This window comes from Arachis ipaensis, chromosome B04, assembly GCF_000816755.2.
Source record: "Arachis ipaensis cultivar K30076 chromosome B04, Araip1.1, whole genome shotgun sequence".
NCBI classification, from domain to species: Eukaryota; Viridiplantae; Streptophyta; class Magnoliopsida; order Fabales; family Fabaceae; genus Arachis; species Arachis ipaensis.
Genome location: NC_029788.2, coordinates 127186234 through 127206033, shown reverse-complemented (window position 1 = coordinate 127206033; position 19800 = coordinate 127186234). Strand labels below are relative to the sequence as shown.

General features: G+C 32.1%; 3 protein-coding genes across 4 annotated transcripts in view; 1 reads left to right on the top strand and 2 right to left on the bottom strand.

The window, feature by feature from the left end:
- Positions 391–5208, top strand: LOC107635319 (O-acyltransferase WSD1). The gene is made up of 5 exons (XM_016338768.2): positions 391–679; positions 1422–1991; positions 2587–2940; positions 3851–3988; positions 4757–5208. The coding sequence occupies exons 1-5, from the start codon at positions 482–484 to the stop codon at positions 4916–4918; spliced, it is 1422 nt and encodes a 473-aa protein (XP_016194254.1). The 5' UTR covers positions 391–481; the 3' UTR covers positions 4919–5208.
- Positions 5784–9542, bottom strand: LOC107635318 (aldose 1-epimerase). Of its 2 annotated transcripts, XM_021122019.1 has the most exons (6): positions 9185–9542; positions 9036–9085; positions 7345–7468; positions 7139–7246; positions 5991–6653; positions 5784–5949 (listed from the first exon to the last, which is right to left on the bottom strand). In XM_021122019.1, exons 1-5 carry the CDS (start codon positions 9360–9362, stop codon positions 6034–6036), a joined length of 1080 nt encoding a protein of 359 aa, XP_020977678.1. In that variant the 5' UTR covers positions 9363–9542; the 3' UTR covers positions 5784–5949; positions 5991–6033. The 2 variants fall into 2 exon arrangements, with proteins under 2 accessions (XP_020977678.1, XP_020977677.1); XM_021122018.1 differs by having other exon boundaries at positions 5784–6653.
- LOC107637286 (polyvinylalcohol dehydrogenase) overlaps positions 11429–19800 on the bottom strand; it is a 9020-nt gene continuing 648 nt past the window's right edge. Inside the window, exons 2-3 of the mRNA XM_021122017.1 lie at positions 19239–19720; positions 11429–12083 (exon numbers count right to left, since the gene is read on the bottom strand). Of these exons, the coding sequence (XP_020977676.1) occupies positions 11444–12083; positions 19239–19720 (1122 nt within the window). The 3' untranslated portion in view covers positions 11429–11443. The remainder of the gene's footprint in view (positions 12084–19238; positions 19721–19800) is intronic.

Below are 19800 nucleotides of genomic sequence, written 5' to 3'. Positions count from 1 at the left end.
ATTATTATTATTATTAAAAAACTAAGAAATTTATATCAAAGCTTACTATTTTCTACTATTGTTATTGAAACCCTTTAAAAATAAAAATAAAAATCCCCATGATTTTTAGTTTTTTACAGAGGCTTGAGTGTTGAACAGTAAAACCTTTCTTGTAACTAAATTGACACCTAAATTTCTGGTGACTTTAGTTGATCCGTCACGCTTAATTATATAAACGTGTTCATAGCAGAGAAAAAACGACCAGCAATTCAACTTTTACTACTTAAATAATAACCGCCTTGCTGTCACAAAGTAATTGAGCCACGTGTCTTTCTTTTTTGACTTATCCTCACCTTACCTTAATTATTTCCTCATATACATCCCATAACGCTCTATACTATATATAGTAGTTGCATTTCCTCTGACACTCATGTCCCAATTAGCACTTTAGCAGCATATAATAAAGTGGTCTTAATTTGGAAAAGTAAGTATTATTATTGTTATGGAATATCATGAAATAATAGAGGAGGGAGTAGAACCAGTTAGTCCTGTGGGACAATATTTCAACAGCTCTGCACTATGCATATACATTATTGGAGTTATAGAATTTGAAGTTCCAATTCATGGTTTGCTAATGCAGGCTATGTCTCTTCTCAAACATGTTTTTCTTCCCATCAATCCACGCTTCTCCTCCATCATGGTAAGAAAGAAACACATTGCTAGCACTTTAGTTTTTGTTTAAATTTTTAAATTTTAAAAAATATTATTCATATATCATAATATCAAGTCTTTTTCACTAGTTCGATTTCTATTGGACTTTTTTTTTTCTAATAAAAATAAATTTTATGAAAAAAGTTGACCAAAATATTCTTATTTTATTTTATTTCCAAAATGTTGATAATTTTTTGTTTACTCTCTATACAATAGTGTATATATGTTTGGAAAATTTTTAAATATTCAAGAAACATTAATATTTTAGTAATTTGAACCGTTAGTTTTAAATAATATTATATATATTTTTTATATTGAGACTAACGGTTCAAACTATTAAAATACCAATGTTTTAGAAATATTTAAAATTATTTTTAATTAATTTGTTTGTTTATGTTGTTCCTAAGAAAACTTGCCAATGAGTAATAGCTCAAATGACATAGACTCCTCATACTCAATTAAGAGGTTGCGGGTTCGAGTCTCCTATCTTTCCAAATTTTAGCCAATGAGTAATAGCTCAAATGGCATAGACTCCCCATACTCAATTGTCTCATATTTTTGGTAAAAAAAAAAAAAAGAAACTTGGTAATTTGCGACGATTTTTTACCTTCATTAAATGTATGTATTTGTGTCCTACTATTTAATTGCGGCAGTTTTTAAGAAATATATTGTGACAGTATTTTTTTTTATATCAAGTTTTAACATTGACACACATCTTATATATGGTTAAGGTGCAAGACAAAAAAGGAGAGAAAAGATGGAAGAAAGTTGATGTAAACTTGAAAGAACATGTGAGAACCCCAATACTGCCAGAAACACTAGAATCAAATGACAAGTGGTTTCAAGATTACTTATCAAGAATATCAATGGAAGAATTACCACAAAGCAAGCCCTTATGGGAAGTTCACATAGTGAATAGCACTACAAGTGATGCACATGGGAGTGTGATATTCAAGCTTCACCATGCACTTGGAGATGGCTACTCTCTAATGGGTGCGCTTCTCTCATGTCTTCAAAGAGCTGATGACCCTTCTCTTCCTTTGTCTTTTCCAACTCTCAAGCCTTCAAAGCAAGAATCCAAGTCCACCAAGGGAATTTGTTCAAGCTTTTCTTGGTTGCTGTCTTCGGCATTTTACACCGTGGCAGATTTTGGATGGAGCATGTTGAAGAGTAGCATCATTAATGATGAAAAGACACCAATTAGATCTGGGAATGTTGGTGTTGAGTTTCAACCGATTTCTATATCAACCATGGCTTTCTCTATCAATCAAGTCTCAGATATCAAGTCTAGGCTTGGAGTGGTAAGACCATTATTACAAGTGTTTATTAACTAGATTAATTTAACTAATTTAATTACTTTAAGAATCACACCTTCAATTAATGATAAAAAAAATAATGATGAATACATTGACAATATATATGACACAAGATAAGAATAACATTTTTTGGATCAGACTTGTTGACATGTACCTTAAGATCACATTTTAAAAGCATTAAAAAAAATATAATTTTTATATATTAAAAATTATTATTAAAAATATAAACACCTCATTACTCGATTGAGATTGAGTAAGTTTAATTCAATTTTTAGAAGTTAATTTATGAAATAAGAGATGTCTCACACTAATAAACTATCTGAAGATCTTATTCTTAAAAGATACAAGATTTATATTATACATATCTTTATGTTTAGAAATAGTTATGTGATCGAAATTCAACAATATTAATTTGATTCTGATTATGTCATATAATACATTTTTTTAAACATATTTGACTGACAAAAAAAAAATATATTAATAGTTATATCTTTAATAAAATACATAAAAAAATTTATTATTATATTATTATATCATTAATGATCCTTTTTGGTTGTTTAATATATGTTACAAAGTGCAGACAATAAACGATGTAGTAACTGGAATAGTGTTCTATGGGACAAGATTGTATATGGAAGAAATGAACTCCAAATCAAAGACAGCAGAATCCACTGCATTGGTGTTACTGAATACAAGAAACATTGAAGGATACCAATCAATCAATGATATGCTCAACACCAAAGCCAAGGCTCCTTGGGGCAACAAAATTTCCTTCTTGCATGTTCCTATTCCCAAATTAAAACAAAGTAGAACCTCAAATCCTTTAGAGTTTATTTGGGAAGCACATAACATGATCAAGAGAAAGAAACAATCTTTAGCTGTTCCTCTTACCGGCACACTATTGGAAATGGAGGGTAAACTAAGAGGGCAAGAGGTAATTTGCTACATTATTATATATTTGACTAATTAAACTAATTAATTTTGATAATCATGATGATAAGTTTTCTGTTATATCATTACTTCATTAGTTTTATGGTGATTATTTTGTTTATCCTGTTGGAAATATATATACATTAAAAAAAAAGGAGTGTTTGGGGCCAATAATTTTTGTATTTTGTAACCATTAATTGACCATCAATAGTCTTTTTAATGGTGTGAGATTACATCTAATGATGAGAGATTACTCACTTTTCTCTTGATGGTTAAGTGCTGGCCACAAAACACAAAAATTGTTGGTCCCCTAGACTTTTCCTAAAAAAATAAAGTCGGTAACTTCAAAAATATTTAGAATGTTAGTACTACTAATTAACCTTTAAAATCTATTAAACACTTAATGTAATTATAGATTAATGAGTGGTTTTGAGAATGAATATGTGTATATATTTACTAATATTGATGATGACAATATTTAAAGTTTTTATTCTTCTAATATATTTAATGCATAGAAATTTATAAACTTTTTATGATAATATTGTTAAAGAACTTTTTTATTAGTAAGACCCTGAAATTTTAAATAAAAAGTAACCTAGCTGTAAAAAATGGAGATATAGATTATCTCATCACAATATCTAATGTGCTTGTCTAATATACCAAATATGGATTCATGGGACAATATCAAATTTAAAGTATAAACCTTAATATTAATAAAGTATTCTCTAATATAATATGGTTTATTGGTTGATCAAAGTTGTTGTATGGAGTAGACTAGTAGAGTAACTAATTAAAAACGTTCAAGGAATCATGGAACATACGTACACAATAAAAGTATAAACCTTATTAATATAATACTACTAATCTTTTATGGATGTTTTAATGGTTTTGGTTGACCAATAATGTTGTTGTAGGCAGTAGCTAAACACATTTATGGGACATTATCAAATTCAAGTGCGGTTATTTCAAACTTAGTTGGACCACTACAACAAATGGCTTTAGCTAATCATCCTGTCAAAGGCTTGTATTTTACTCTCGCTGGTGGCCCCGAGGTATAATGTTTATTAATCAATTAATTAATTAATTAAAGTCCATTCTTAGAGTTAAGTACAATTTTAGTTCTTAAGGTATAAGTCAAAAAAATTTTTCATCCTCAATCTTTTTTTTTCATATAAAATTGTCTTTAAGCTTTAACTTAGTTTTAAAATCGTCTTTACCTTAGAGACCAAAATCGTATGGAGGTGGCGGTAGAAGTGAAGACAGAGGTGGATCATAGACAACTTCTTCTTTTTCTTTCCTTTCCCCTTCTTTTTCTTTCTTTCCCTCTTCGCAGATCATAAACACTCTTTTTCTCTTATTTTTTTTATTTTATTTTATAATTTTTTTGTTATGGGTAATTTGGTCCAAAATTTTAATATTTAAGTAAAAATGACGATTTTAAAACTTGGTTTTAAACCCAAAGAACGATTTTATATGCAAAATAAGGTTAGGAACAAAAAAAAATTTTTAACCTATACTTTAAAGACTAAAATCGTACTTAATCCTCCATTCTTATTATTACCTATTGATCCTATGAGAAATTTAAAGCTGTGTATTAGAATAAATAAATTTAATTAATTTTGTTGAATGTAATGGAATTGGAAGACATCTTAATAAGAAGGCCTTTTCACTCATATTCTTACCTTTTTTATTATCTTATTATTTAAACATTTTTTTTGGACATCAACGTAAGACACAATTTAGGACTTATATATATGTTAATGAAAAATACTTACACTTTTTTGTTTCTAATTTTTTATTTTTAAATGTATGGTGTTCAGAGTCTTGTCATTTCAATTATGAGTTATATGGGAGTGCTAAGAGTTACCTTCAAGACCGAAAAAGATTTTATAGATGAACAAAAATTGAAGTCATGCATGCAAAGTGCATTTGAGAGGATACTCAAAGCAGCAAAGGAAATTCCTGACAAAACCAGATATTGATGAGTTCATCAGAATGAAGGTTATTAAAATTTCTTGTATTTAGTTAGAATTATTGGAATTATTTGTTATGTCGCCTTAATTATTTTATTATTCCGTACATGAATTGAAAATTAGTTGAAAAAAAAAGCCCACTCTTAATATAATGTTCATCCTAATTTGTTTGGGATTTAATTAAATGTATATCATCATTTGTTGTTTTTTTAATCTTACTAAATTCTTTATATTTTTGGGTCAGAATATTTTTGGGGTTAACCAGTTTGATGTGATCTGATTATTTTGTTGGGTTGAAGTTTGATATGAGCTTGACTTCTTTAGAGATTATAAACCCATTAACAAGATTCCCAAGCCCAAATTAATTGATGAGCATTGCTCTCTTTTACTTTACATACACGTTCTCTCAACCACATTATAATGGACTCAGCGTTACGGAGTTGGGCTTTTTCCGGTTTGACTTTTTTCGTAAAGATATTAACAAAATTAATAAATAAACTTATAGAAACCAATTTGAGCTGGTCGAATAATCAGTTTATTCATCTGTTTAAGGAAGTGTTTCGAATTCAAATTCTGTCTTGTGCATGCAATAATTTATTGGCCAGCGGTAGACCCTTAAATGAAGCTAATTTAATGCTTTACCCGAAATTGCTAAATTAGGAAGCAATCATAGTTGTTGACTTCGACCACATCCCTTTTAAATGATCAAATATAAAATAAAATAAAAAACTTGTTTTTAAAAAATTATTTTTTTAAAATTTTTTATCAAATCAGGCCTAGATTCCCACAATATATAAATAAAAGGTTAGGAAGCAAGATAGAAAACTAGGTATTGATGAAAGATTATAAAGTTCCACTAATAAAGTAATAATTATGACAATAATAAAAATCGTTCTTATTTTTTATTGCAACAAACCACGAGAACTATGGATGACACGTGAAATCATGTTACACAAATTTATTAAAATTACGATGTATTAGATTAAACTCAGTGCATCATGCACTAAGGTAATTCAATCGTATAAATTTAAATTATAATAAATGTTTTTTTTTTTCCTTTTTACTATTTATACCGATGAATAAATTACCTTAGCGCATGATGTACTAAATTCAACATAGTACACCTAATATGTGGAAAATTTGAAGAGCATAAGATGCTTGTAAGGCTTTTGAGGGGTGACAATAGTTGAAGGGAAATTTGGGTGATTCACTGAATCAGGAAAAGCTTGACTCTCCAAACACAATCCAGCATGAGATTGATACACATATCCACCTTTACCCTTCAAATTACTAAGGTAGTTCCCAGTATAAAACTGCAAACCAGGGGCATTTGTGTAAAGTTCCAACACCCTGCCTGATTTATGATCCTTAACTATTGCTGCTAGCTTGATTTTCTTCTCACTATCAAGAACATAGTTGATGTCATAGCCTTTTGTTGAAGCTAGCTTGTTAATCCTGCTTCCAACAACTTGTGGCTTCAGAAAATCATAGGGTGTTCCTTTCACTGAAGCAAATTTTCCTGTGGGAATCAGTTTGCTATCAACAACTGTGATCTTTGAACCAAAGATTTGGACAACCTCGTCAAGAATGTTGCCACTGTTTTGACCTCCTAGGTTCCAATAAGCATGGTTGGCTAAGTTCACTGGGGTGGCTTTGTTTAATGCTTTTGCTTTCATCACTATGGCCAAATGGTTTTTCCCACTTAGAATGTAGCTCACAGTAACTATGAGATCACCAGGGAATCCTGAAATAATAAACATAATGCAATCTCATGAATATTAGTATCTAGTAAAGGTTTAATTTAATTTAGTTTCTAAAATTATTAGTAAATGTATTTTGTTTTAGTCTTAGAATAATTTTAAATTTATTAGGGACTTACAGTCCAATTCTCATATTAGATTTAAAGTTATAGTCGGTCAAAAATCCTTTTAGGAGCATGCTAGCTCATAAAAGACATAATCTAAATTATATTCATGTAGAATTCTGTGTATATCTTACATGAATTTATCTAAATTATTTTAAAATTTATTTTTTAAATGCTATAAATAAAGGGCTTAATATGTATCTAAAATATGTTATTTATTTTCAATTATTATTTTGCATAATTAGACTATTACTGAATTGAGTATCAGAGTCTTTTATAAGTATACTCGACCACCATGAAAACACTAATATTATAATTTTATTTCTGGCCAATCAATTATTAGATGATTGTGGTTATTTGTTTACCTTCTTCACCATCAAAACTATGGTAACTGAAGGTAATACTTGGGTTCTTGGCATTTCTTTTGTAGCTTTCCACTTTCCAAAGAACATCATTGAATCCTCTGGTTCCACCTAATTAGTAAAAGGCAAGCAAAGTAGAATGAGCATGCATTTTCTAAGAGAAATATAATAGTTTATTTAATGTTAGAATTTAATTAGGTTAAGCATACCATGAAGTGTATTGTTTCCTTCATTAGCAACTAATTTGTAATGAACTCCGTTTAGAGTAAACTGAGCTCCTCCAATTCTGTTTGCAACTCGCCCAACAGTAGCACCAAAGTAAGTTGTACCATTCTGCAAATTATTAAAATCAAAATATGTGACCACTTTGATTTTGGTATATTTATTTCCAATCCTGTTACATCTAATGTCTTTATCTTCAAAAAGTGATTAGTTCTTTCTTCGTTTACTAATTATTAATTAATAGAATAAAATCATTTTCCAAGAATAGCATGCTCAACTATTGCCTTTTGGGAGAGAAATGCGTCCCTAGCTACATCGTACTAAATAATATCTTTTTTCAACAAAAATATAGTAAAACAACATTTTAAAATAAAAATATCAGTTTTTTAAATGAAAATAAAAATACTCTTCACTTAGATATTTTCCAAAAATAATTATTTCTTTTTAAAAGATGAAAGAAAGCACGACTGTACCAGTTTCCTTTAATATCACACATGAAGTATTCAATCTACCAAAAAGTTAATAAAATAAAATTTTCATGTTTCTTTTTGGTACAACATCAAGTTTTCATGTGAGAAAAAAAAATCAAGCTAGAATTAATCATTTTATTTCATTTTTCATCTATATTATCATGCGAAACCGATAGTCATTATTCTACTCATCAATTATTGAGCCAAAAACATAATTGGAACCATTATATATGACTCCTGTTCCAATCTACACAATGCAAGTAGGGAGCGACTCAGATAAAGATAAAGACGTTAAAAATGTCTTTTTATAAAGATATTTTTTAATAATTAAAATTTAACACATATAATCAATTAAATCGTGTTATTTTTATCAAAATTAGGCTAGACAAATTAATTTGACCGAAAAATAGTAAATCAAATTTTAAATTACGATATAATTAAAGTTTAGATTTTTAATAAATAAGGAAAAGAATTCATAAAAAAAAATAAGAAAAAACAAAGTTGAAAATTTTCAAAGTTATTAAAATGCCAATGGGGTATTTTCTTTTTTATTCAAAGTTAAATTTAATTGTGGACCCACATTTTCTATGGATTAATTGAGTCCACTAAAGTATTAAACTCCTAACCTATATCATACTCTTGTAAGAAAATACAAATTTAGAACCTTAGCTTGTTGAAAAGTAAAACAAAACGAAATTAATAATTTGAAAATTGGTATATGATTTTCGCATAAATTCACTTCCCAATTTAATATTTCTATTCATTTCATTCAAAAGTTATTTTTTACTTCACATAAAAAAAAAGAGAACCAAACTCTTTTATCATAAGACAATTCGTAAAACATTAGTTGATTATTCTAAAAAATAATTAATTATGGTTGAAAAGACGCAATTGCTGACTATAAGTCACATTGTTTTGAAGGATAATACCAGCACATGATGACAAACTATAATATGAAACTTATGTATATCATATCATATTTGTCTTAATTCTTATCTTATAATTAATTAACTCTCAAATCTTATAGCTGTCACATGTGTGAGTCAACCCAATAATATTGTTGAAAAAATGATGAGGAGAGATTTTCCTTATCTCTAACCTTTATGCACCAAAAAATAGAGCAGAAGAAAGGTGTATAGGAAAATCTGAAACAAATTCAACAACAAAATTTTATTTCTTTTGGTATGAAAAATACAAAATAAACTCACAGTGTAATCCTTGATTGACTTATATCCAAGAATAACATCACCCAACTTTCCTGAAAACAGAACACAAAGTGGAAGAAACAATTAAAATTCAGAATGATTATTACTCACAAAATTAGAAGCATTATCAATAAAACAAAATAATTAAATACCATTCTTATCAGGAAGGATGAGAGACAAAATTGTTGCACCCCAATTGGTAACCTTCAAAGAAAGGTCACCTTTCTTGAGCTCAAAAACCCCAATCTTTTGATGCTTGGAAGAACCATTCACAAGCCCTGAAGCTGAGAAGAAGAAGAGACATAGGAGCAATACAGAGATCTTGGTCATATTGTTTTCACAGGAATATGAATTGTGTTGATAAGAATTTGAAGGTGTACTTTTGAGTTATGTAAAGGGTCTTAGGAATCTTGTGATTGAGTAAAAGGGTTTGTTGGGAATGGACAGTGTGTAGAGAATATTGCAGTTTGTGGTTTGAAGCCAAGGTTTATATGAAAGCGTGAGTAGGCTTAGTTGGGCCTAATGATGGACCCAACACATGATGTTGTGATTCTGAGTTGTCTTCATTGGCACGTGGTCCAACCAAATTAGATTAGTCTAGTAGTTAGTTTATTAGTCTGCTTAAACAAGTGTCAGAGATTTAAATCCTGTCTTGTACATGTAATAGTCTATTGGCCAGCGATAAATCTTTAAATAAAACTCAGTATTACGACAAATTAATCCTTAACCTGTAGAATTGAGGAATGCGGTTTAAAAAAAATGGTATGTGGTCCCCACTTCTCATTTCACGAGTCAACCAATGTGTTTGTATTTTCAAGGTTTTTTTTATGGGGAATGAGATCCTAGGCATCCAAGCAAGGATAAGGTTACATGTTTAAAGATTTAAAAATTTAATTAAAATTTAATTAGAATTGAATTATATATAATAAAATAATATATTTAGTTATTTATGTATAAAAAATATATATTATATATATATTTTAAAAATATATTATTTATATTTTATTATTTTAAACTGATCAACCGTTAAAAAATTAGATTAATTTAACTAATTTACTAGATTTTATATCAATTATTTTGTTTTTGACCAATTCGCTTGTAATTATTTTTTTTGTTATGAATCAGATTGGTTTAAAACTAGTTTTAAATTAATTCGGTTAAATCGATCAGTTCGAACTAGTTTCATGATTTTAGTAAAGCTCTTAGGTCCTTCATTGGAGAAATTAAATATTGAATTTGCTCTCTTTTCTATTATTAAGAGAGATTATTGGTATTATAATTTAGCAAGCTTAATTATACTTTAGAAGTTAATGTAAAGAATGGGAGTTGTTTAAAACTTACAAATGCTATGAAACTTAACCTACAACAACTATAAAATAAATTGTAATATTTTAATTAAATTCTAACAATTAGTTAACATATTGAACCTGTTTAACACCTGTAGCAAATGTTGATATCTTATTTATAGACAGTTTGAGAGTTGAGGCACTGATAATTATTCTTAAATAAAACTATTTAATTAGATTATTAGAAGATAAAGTTAGACTATCATAAATTAACTTGAGTTAATTTTAATGATTAGTTCACTAGTTCATTTAAATAAGTGTCAAGGATTTGAATTCTACTTCATACATATAATAATCTATCAATTAGTAACAAATCCTTAAATAAAACTCTAATCCACGATAAATTAGTCTTTCTTCTATCAAGACAAGAAATTGAAAAAAAAATAAGGTTAGACTATTATTATAAAATATAAATGTGTATTCAAAGAGAGCTTCTTGGGCCAGTCTTCAATTAACGAATAATGCTTAATGGACTTTGAGATGGGCTAAGTCAGACCCAAATTGTGAAAAATAACTTACCCACAAGATTGACCAAAAATATATAATACCAAAAAAATGTTGACCAAAATAATTCATTGATCAATATGATTTAGTCACAAGTACACCACAATAAATGTTGGCTCTAGCTCTATATATATTGCACCCAAAGTTGAGTCCATGAAAAAAATAATTTTCTTATTAATATTAATTAACTGTTGCAAGACTTAGTTACTTACTAAAGAGTAAAGAAGTGTTGAAGGAGAAAAATAATCAATTAATACCTCTAAAAGAACTAAAACCTTGAAAACAAATTGTTTCATTTAATATTTTTTATCATTATTATTCAAAGGAATATAATATTAGATTTTCCCTTGTTAGCTAATAAGAAGATATAAAATTCTATAAAATTATGATATAAGGTAATTTATTGTACATCGCACGCTAACGCAGGACTTGAAAAAAAAAATCGTACTCACATAGTGTAATATATTGTATAAGTATTATAACTTAATAATTGTATACTTGAACTCGTAATTTTTAAGTCGCAAGAAAATAATTCAGAAATTATTTCAAGAATTTTTTTTTCTATAAAAATGTTAATTTTAAATTTGTTACCGTTGACCAAATGATGGTGCCGTTGTCCCGGTGCAAAGCCCAAGCAAAACCACTCTTTTGCACAGCAACAACAATATCTTCCTTTCTTCCCTTTACATGAATGGTGATCATCAATGGTGCCTCAGAAAAATCAGCATCTGGATTAGGACCTGGTGGACAATTAGGAGATGAAGATAAATTATTGCACGCAAGGAACCATACATCATACCCTCCCAATTGATGATACCACTTGATATCACCATTGTCCAAACCCAAAGCAAGAATCGAATTCGAGTGATTCTCCTCTTCAACACACTCGTCCGGGTGTGTTGGCCGTGTCGTAGTTAGGTTGTTCTGTTTCTCTTGACACTGTTCAACGCGCAAAGGCGCCGAGTACAAGTTTCCGGTGGCAATGTAAACATGGTTCCTTGCCTCGTCAATGGAAGGACTACTTCCCCACACGGCGGCTCCGGCGTACTCTCCTAGTTTTCCATGGTTATCCGGCAGCATGTAGGTTTGCCACAAGATGGCACCGGTGTGAATATCTAATTTTGAAAAGCTTCCCCGGAAAATGCAACATTGTTCAATGCTTGTGAGTTCTTCCAGTGAAGATGTACCTACATAAAAAGCCCTATAGATATGGAGGTATAATAGTGTTAGATATACAAGTAGGCACACATTTACGTTATTTTTAGGGATAAGTATGATTTTGGTCCTTAACGTAAAGGCCGAAAATTGATTTCGTTCTCGGCCTTTGTTTTGTTCCAAAATAGTCTCTAAAATTTCAGTTTGTTTTAAAAACGTCATTCGGACGAAAATACCTTTCTCCCTTCACGCCAAAATCAACCACCACCACCACCAGTATCATCATGGTCATCATCATCATCATAAATCAAACAAAATCAACCAGATAAATCAACCAAAATCAACCAGAAGCCCAAGCTGAACAAGAACCCACCACCACCACCACCATTATTATCATGGTCATCATCAATTCAAGCAACATGCACTTTGAACAATAATCAACAAATTCAGCAACAATATTCCAAACTCAAATTTCAGCAACAACAATATTCCACAAAAAATTTCACAAAAAAGTAAAAAATGTCACAAAAAATCTAGAAGAAGAAGGTGGTGCGGTGGTGCAGGGCGGTAGGGCGGCAGGACGGCAGAGCTTCTTTGTATTTCTTTCTTCTTTTTTTTTTATTTATTTTATATTTATTTTATTTTATAATTTTTTAATAAGGGGTAATTTGGTAATAAAAAAATAAAATTGGTAAAAAGGACGATTTTAAAACAAATTGAAACCTTTGGGACCATTTTATAGCGAAAAAAAGGTCGGAGACGAAATAAATTTTCAGCCTCTACGTTGGGGACCAAAGTCATACTTATCCATTATTTTTATGTGAAGTTAATATTTGACAACGATGAAATAATTTAGAGTAATAAATTTGACTAAATTAAAAATACCAAATGATACAAACGAAAAGAGATATAGCCCCCTCTCTCTTAAAGGAAGTCACGATGCCTACTTGAGGGTCGCCGCTGTCCCAGGGCTGCGGTGACCATCCCCTGCTTCCCTCTTTAACCTTCTCATCTTTTCTTTTCCTTCTCTTTTTCTCTTCCCTTATTATTTATCTATTATCATCTTTATTTTTATAATTACATTTTTATTTTCCTTCTTCACCGGTCACATCACACCACTGCCACTTTACTTTCGTCACCATCTCTTCATCTCTTCTCCCGCGCGCCCCTTCTTTCTGGTTTGGGTTTTTATTTTTGTTTCTGTTTTTTCTTTTAGATATCTGGATATAAAGATACTTCCATTAGACACAGTCATTAAAAAAATATTTTTATTAGACACATCTATAAAGACACTTCCGTTAAACACAATCATAAACAAGAGTTGGCAGAAATTGGTAGAAATGATGTTGGTAACTGTTAGAGAATCATTAGAATCAATTTAAATCAATTAGTATCGTTTATACTTATATAGCATATCTGTATATTAATTATAGGATTCTATGTCTTTATTACTTTAATTCATTTAGCACCTATAAATACCCCTTGTATATTGTACTTTTCATCAGACTGAACATACACAAAACACTTTCTTTAGTTTGGTCTCTTGTTTCTAACATGGTATCAAGAGCTTAGGTTATTTTTTTTTTCAAAAATATTTGGTTTATACCTCCGTTATCTTGTTTCACTGGCAGTACTTTGTCCTCCATTTTCGACTTCTTCCCGACGCCTTGGTTCGTCACCGTCGTCACCTTCGTCTTCTACTCGTTGCAAGCTTTCGAACGCCGCCGAAAGTCCGGTCACTGCTTCAAGTTCTCCCTCCCCAGATGCCATCCATAACTGTTGGATCCACGCCCAGGATCAACGGTCCCAGATAGCGCTACGTGTCGTTGCCAGCACCCACGCAGATCCGCCCAGCCCGCATCCAACCTGACCTGCATTCTCTGACCCGCTACCAGCTCAGTGCTCGTGTCAGCGCTGACGCGTCTCCTTCCTCCTATCGCGTGTTGCCACGTGTCTTGCTCTGCTGACGAAGCAGCTGACGTGGCATCTGACGTGGCTGCTAACGTGTTCGACAGTGGGACCCTCCCTAAGGTTTTTGGTGAGCTCTTTCCGATTTTGCCATCTGTTTCCTCATTTTCTGCTCCAAAATTGCAGTTTTCTCTCCTCTCCTTGATCTCTGTGACTACTATTATGGAAAAGTCAGATGTTTTTGCTGTCACAGACTGAAAGGATAAATTCTGTCGAAACTGTAACCGTTCTGAGCACCTCTTCTCCGACTGTCCTTCTGTTGAATGTCGCACATGCCACCAAAAAGGTCATATTAGCTACCATTGTTCACAGCTATTCTGCCGTTACTACAAGCTCTTGGGACATTTAATTACTGCCTGCCCTACTCGCCTACCACGTCCTGATCCACTCAACCCGTCTCCTGTCTCTCTATTTGATATTGCATCTCTTCTTCAGCGTCTTCTCTCCGTTTCTGGTAATACCCCTGCTGCTTTTTCGACCCCTCCAGGTAATTTTAAATGGTACTTTGACTCAGGTTGCTTTAATCACATGTCTCCGTTGCGTAATATTTTCTCGTCCTTGTCTACCACTACAAATGGACCTTCTGTCAATACTGCAAATGGCTCCCTCTTGCACGCAACACACAAGGGTTCTATATCCCAGTCAACTCTTAATCTTCCTGATACTTATTATATTCCAAAATTAAACTTTAATCTTATTTCTGTTGGTCAACTTGTTGATCTGGGTTTTGAAGTCACTTTCTCCGTTTCTGGTTGTCGTGTACAGGATCCTCGGACGAGACAAATCATCGGGACTGGACGTAAGGTCGGAAGGTTGTTTGAACTCGAGAATCTTCATATTTCTCCTGTACCAAATCTCTGTGCTGCTTCTTCTCCCTCTACCCTTCACTTATGGCATCAACGTCTTGCCCACACCTCCTTAGGAAAACTACGTCCTCTTGTGTCTCAGGGTGTTTTAGGTTAGGTTCCAAATGAATCTTTTGATTGCATTTCTTGCCAAACTGCCAAACAACCTGCTCTATCTTTTCACAATAATTCATCTCTTGCTTGCTCTCCTTTTGATCTCATTCACTCTGATGTTTGGGGCCCTGCTCCCACTGCCTCTATGGGCGGAGCTCGATACTTTGTCGTTTCCATTGATGATTATTCTCGTTTTACTTGGGTTTATTTGATGACTAATCGCCATGAGTTACTTCAGATCTATATCAACTTTGCTACTATGATTAAAACTTAGTTTTCCAAGGTCATTAAGGTTTTCCGACGTGATAATGCTATGGAATACTGTGATTCCAAACTCTTAACCTTTCTTGCAGCACAGGGTACTTTGTCTGAGTTTTCTTGTCCTGGTACGTCTCAACAAAATGGTAGAGCTGAACGCAAACACCGTCACATCCTTGACTCTGTCCGTGCAATGCTCCTTTCTTCTTCGTGTCCTAAGCGTACTTGGGGTGAAGTTGTTCTTACTGCTGTTCATGTTATCAATAGACCCCCTTCTTCTGTTCTTGGTAATGTTACTCCCTTTGAGCGTCTTTATCATACCTCCCCAGATTATAGTTCTCTTCGAGTTTTTGGTTGTGTATGTTTTGTTCTTCTTCAGCCTCATAAACATAGTAAACTTGAACCTCGGGCTCGTATGTGTTGTTTTCTTGGTTATGGCACTAAACACAAGGGTTATCGTTGTTGGGATTCTCTCTCTAAACGTATTCGTATATCTCCTCATGTTGTCTTCTGGGAGCATCACATGTTTTTTCGATTCTCATCCTTTGAGTCAATTCCTACTACTCAGTCACCTTTGTTTACTAACCCCAATGTTTATCTTTTTCCTAGTGAGGATTCTACAGATTCTATCTCGAGTGACCCTCCACAGCCTCCTTTTCTTCTCCCTTCTCCATCTCTAGATGATTTCAGACCGGACGATGATCCTACTCCTACCGTCATGCCTCCTCCTCCCACTCGTTTTTCTAGGGTAAGGAATCCTCCTCCTCATCTTCTTGATTATCATTGTTTTTCTACTATCCTTCATCAACATGAACCTAAGTCATTCAGAGAAGCCTCCACAAATCCAAATTGACAACAAGCAATGCAGGAAGAAATACAGGTACTTGAAAAAGTACACACTTGGGATTTGGTTTATCCTTCTTCTGATCAGGAAGTTGTGGACAGTAGATAGGTATACATGATCAAGACCCGCTCTGATGGCTCTATTGATCGTTATAAGGCCCGCTTGGTTGCTCAAGGTTGTACGCAAGAGTATGGTATTGATTATGAAAAGACTTTTGCTCCTGTCGCTCGTCATACGTCTGTTAGAGCTCTTCTTGCCATTGTCGCGGTTAAAAAATGGTCTATCAGTCAGATGAATGTGAAGAATGCATTTCTTAATGGGGATTTGAAAAAGAGAGTCTATATGAAATCACCTCCGGGATATCCTTGTCCTGATAGTAAGGTTTGTCTCCTTCGCAAGGCACTTTATGGACTTAAGCAAGCTCCTCGTGAATGGTTTGACAAGTTCAGCACTACCATATGCAGTCTTGGTTTTACTTCTATCCCTCATGAGAATGTCCTCTTCATTCGTAAAAGTGAATGTGAAGTTGTTCTTCTACTTTTGTATGTTGATGACATGATCTTTACTGGAGATGATGTTGATGGTATCTCTGATCTCAAGACCTCACTTCACCGTACCTTTGAGATGAAAGATCTTGGTTCTCTTAGCTATTTTCTTGGTCTCGAGGTCATCTCCACTGATGATGGCATCTATCTATCTCAAGCTAAGTATGCTTCAGATCTTCTTGCTCGCGCTGGGATTACACATAGTCGCACTGAGTCTACTCCTCTTGAGCCTAATGTTCGATTTACCCCTATGGATGACACTGTTTTGGATAATCCGACTCTCTATCGACAGTTAGTTGGGGGACTCATCTACTTGACTGTCACCCAACCAGACATCGCCTATCCGGTTCATGTACTTAGCCAGTTCTTGTTAGCTCCTCGTACTACTCAATATGCGGCAGTTCTTCGCATTCTTCGCTACATCAAAGGCACTCTATTTCATGGCCTTTATTTTTCTGCCCATTCCTCTTTGGCTGTTCAGGCTTACTCCGATGCTGATTGGGCTGGTGATCCTACTGATCGTCGTTCTACTACTGGTTACTGTTTGTTTCTTGGCGACGCTCTCATTTCTTGGCGTGCTAAGAAGCAAACGTTCACTGCTCGCTCAAGCACAGAAGCTGAATACCGTGCCCTCGCTGACACCACTGCTGAGGTTATCTCGGTTCGTTGGCTTCTCGAAGATCTGGGTGCTCCTCAATCGTCTCCTACTGATGTTTTTTGTGATAATCGCAGTGCTATTCAGATTGCACATAATGATGTGTTTCATGAACGCACCGAACACATTGAAATTGATTGTCACTTTGTTCGGCAACGTATCCTTATTGATGCTGTTCGTCTCATTGCTGTTGGAACACTGGATCAGACTGCTGATATCTTCACGAAATCTCATCACCCGACTCGTTTTCGAACTTTGGTATCCAAACTCAAGCTGGTATCCTTAGCTCCCACTTGAGTTTGAGGGGGATGCTAGAGAATCATTAGAATCAATTTAGATCAATTAATATCGTTTATATTTATATAGTATATCTGTATATTAATTATAGGATTCTATGTCTTTATTACTTTGATTTATTTAGCACCTATAAATACCCCTTATATATTGTACTTTTCATCAGACTGAACATACACAAAACACTTTCTTTAGTTTGGTCTCTTGTTTCTAACAGTAACGTAATGGGATTGTTTTAAAAATGGTATTACAAGTATGGGATGAAAATATAATGAAAGAAACTTTTTTTCCATAAAAATATTTTTAAATTTAAGAAACTTTTGGATCTATTCGAAAAAGAAAAAAAAATATTTGTCTATATAGTAAGTTTGCAACACTTTTTATGTAGTTTTAAAAATAATAGAGATTATAATTTATCTTTTTTTATTTTTAATATTTTTTGTAATCGAATTATGTATTTACTCTCGTATCATAATTTAACATAAAACTTATTCATTTTTGTTTTTGTTTTAGATCTTATGTATTTTTTGCTATTTGTAAGTGCTATTCGACTATTTTTTTGAATGAGAGATTTTTTTTCTGTTAATTTTTTTATTAAATTATCATCTAGCCGTTTTTATTTATCAATAATTTTATACAAAAATAACTGCATATGTATACCAAAAAGAAAATTCAGTAAAATTTGAAAGAAGTTAACTAATGACAACTTTGTCTTAAACTCTTACGTACGTAAAATCTATGACGATAAAGGAGACACAAAAAAAACAGCTCCCAAATACAAAATAGTGCTGGTCTATCTAACCTTGTTATTTCTTAATATGCACATGCATATCAAATTTAAAGTCAACTTTAATAATGAAACGTATAAAATAATTTATGAAAATAAATAAAAAGATTGGTTACGTGAAGTCCACGACGACACATTCAATTGACAAAAAACCCCTAAGCAATTATATAAGATTAATTGGCCATATTGATTGAGTGTGGCATATACAGAGATAATTAATAATTAATACAAAAAAATCAAAATTTTTTATTTAATATTTATTAATTATTATTAAAATTAATAAATATTAAATAAAATAAATTTGATCTATTTTTTTATCTCTTTAATATTATCGATAATATTATTATAGAATACTCAACAATGAAACAAAAATAAAGAATTTATTTCTTAATTTTGAAAAGTGCAAGAGAGCCTCATTAATTCACTATTCATTAGCTTAAAATGCTACGATTTCTTTAATTTCATCTCATTTTATTAAAAGTCTTATTATGTCTTTTTTATTTTTCTAAAATTAAAAGTGATACTCGAATCCACAATTTCTAAACTGAGTATAAAAAAATTATGCCATTTGAACTATAGTTCATTAATAAAAGTCTTATGTCTCTTCTTTTTATTTTATTTAAAGTTAGGAGTGAGTTTCGAATCGATCTTATTTAAAAAAAAAATAAAGATAAGGTAAAAACTCAGGTGCAACTGTATATGAAGTTAATAGTTAAAAATCGTTAGATGACAATTTAATTAAATCTATTAAATCATTTAACGATTCTCAACAATTAACTTTACATGAAGTTAATTGCACTGAGTTTTCACCAAAAAAAAAAAAGTTTATATAAAAAATTTATACAAATTCTAAAAAGACTCTTGAAATTAAGAAGAGATATATATACCAACCCTTTATAGTAAGTTCCGGACATGGTCAAAGTACTTGAATCATGACTATCCAACCTTGTCTGCCAAACTAACTCTCCAGTTAATCTCTTGAGAGCAATAACCACAGCAGGACCATAGATTCCAACAATCACAAATTCATCAGCTATAGTTGGTGTTGCCCTAGCCACTGTCCAATTAACACCACCAACCAACCCTGTTGGTGTTAACCCTGTCAGTTCTTGCAAGTTTTGCTTCCAAACAAGGCTTCCATCACTTGCTCTTACTGCAAAGATTTCACCATTCCATGATGGGAAATAGAGAATTCCATCAAAGATTGATGGGGTTGCAGTTATGTCTTTTCCTGCGTAGAATTTCCATTTTAGGCTTAAGCTTGAAACGGTTTCACGGCTGATTTTGTGTTCTTTGTTGGCATATCTTCTATTGTATATGTCTCCACCATGGTTTATCCAATTTTGTTGCTCCTTTGTGGAATAAAGCTTAAACTGAAATCACTCAACACTTGCAAACTCAGTTTAATAGAGTAGTAAATAGTAAGCATAAATACTCATAAAATTATATTCAA

What these genes read in the sequence shown, in the direction of transcription:
- LOC107635318 (XM_021122018.1), bottom strand. Translation starts at nt 9,362, where the DNA reads ATGACCAAGATCTCTGTATTGCTCCTATGTCTCTTCTTCTTCTCAGCT. An exon ending in CATCCTTCCTGATAAGAATG is followed by an intron (nt 9,086 to 9,184) that starts GTATTTAATTAT and finishes TTCTGTTTTCAG; the next exon opens with GAAAGTTGGGTGATGTTATT. An exon ending in TAGTTTTGATGGTGAAGAAG is followed by an intron (nt 6,654 to 7,138) that starts GTAAACAAATAA and finishes TTATTATTTCAG; the next exon opens with GATTCCCTGGTGATCTCATA.
- LOC107635319 (XM_016338768.2), top strand. Translation starts at nt 482, where the DNA reads ATGGAATATCATGAAATAATAGAGGAGGGAGTAGAACCAGTTAGTCCT. An exon ending in CACGCTTCTCCTCCATCATG is followed by an intron (nt 680 to 1,421) that starts GTAAGAAAGAAA and finishes TATATGGTTAAG; the next exon opens with GTGCAAGACAAAAAAGGAGA. An exon ending in CTCTCGCTGGTGGCCCCGAG is followed by an intron (nt 3,989 to 4,756) that starts GTATAATGTTTA and finishes TATGGTGTTCAG; the next exon opens with AGTCTTGTCATTTCAATTAT.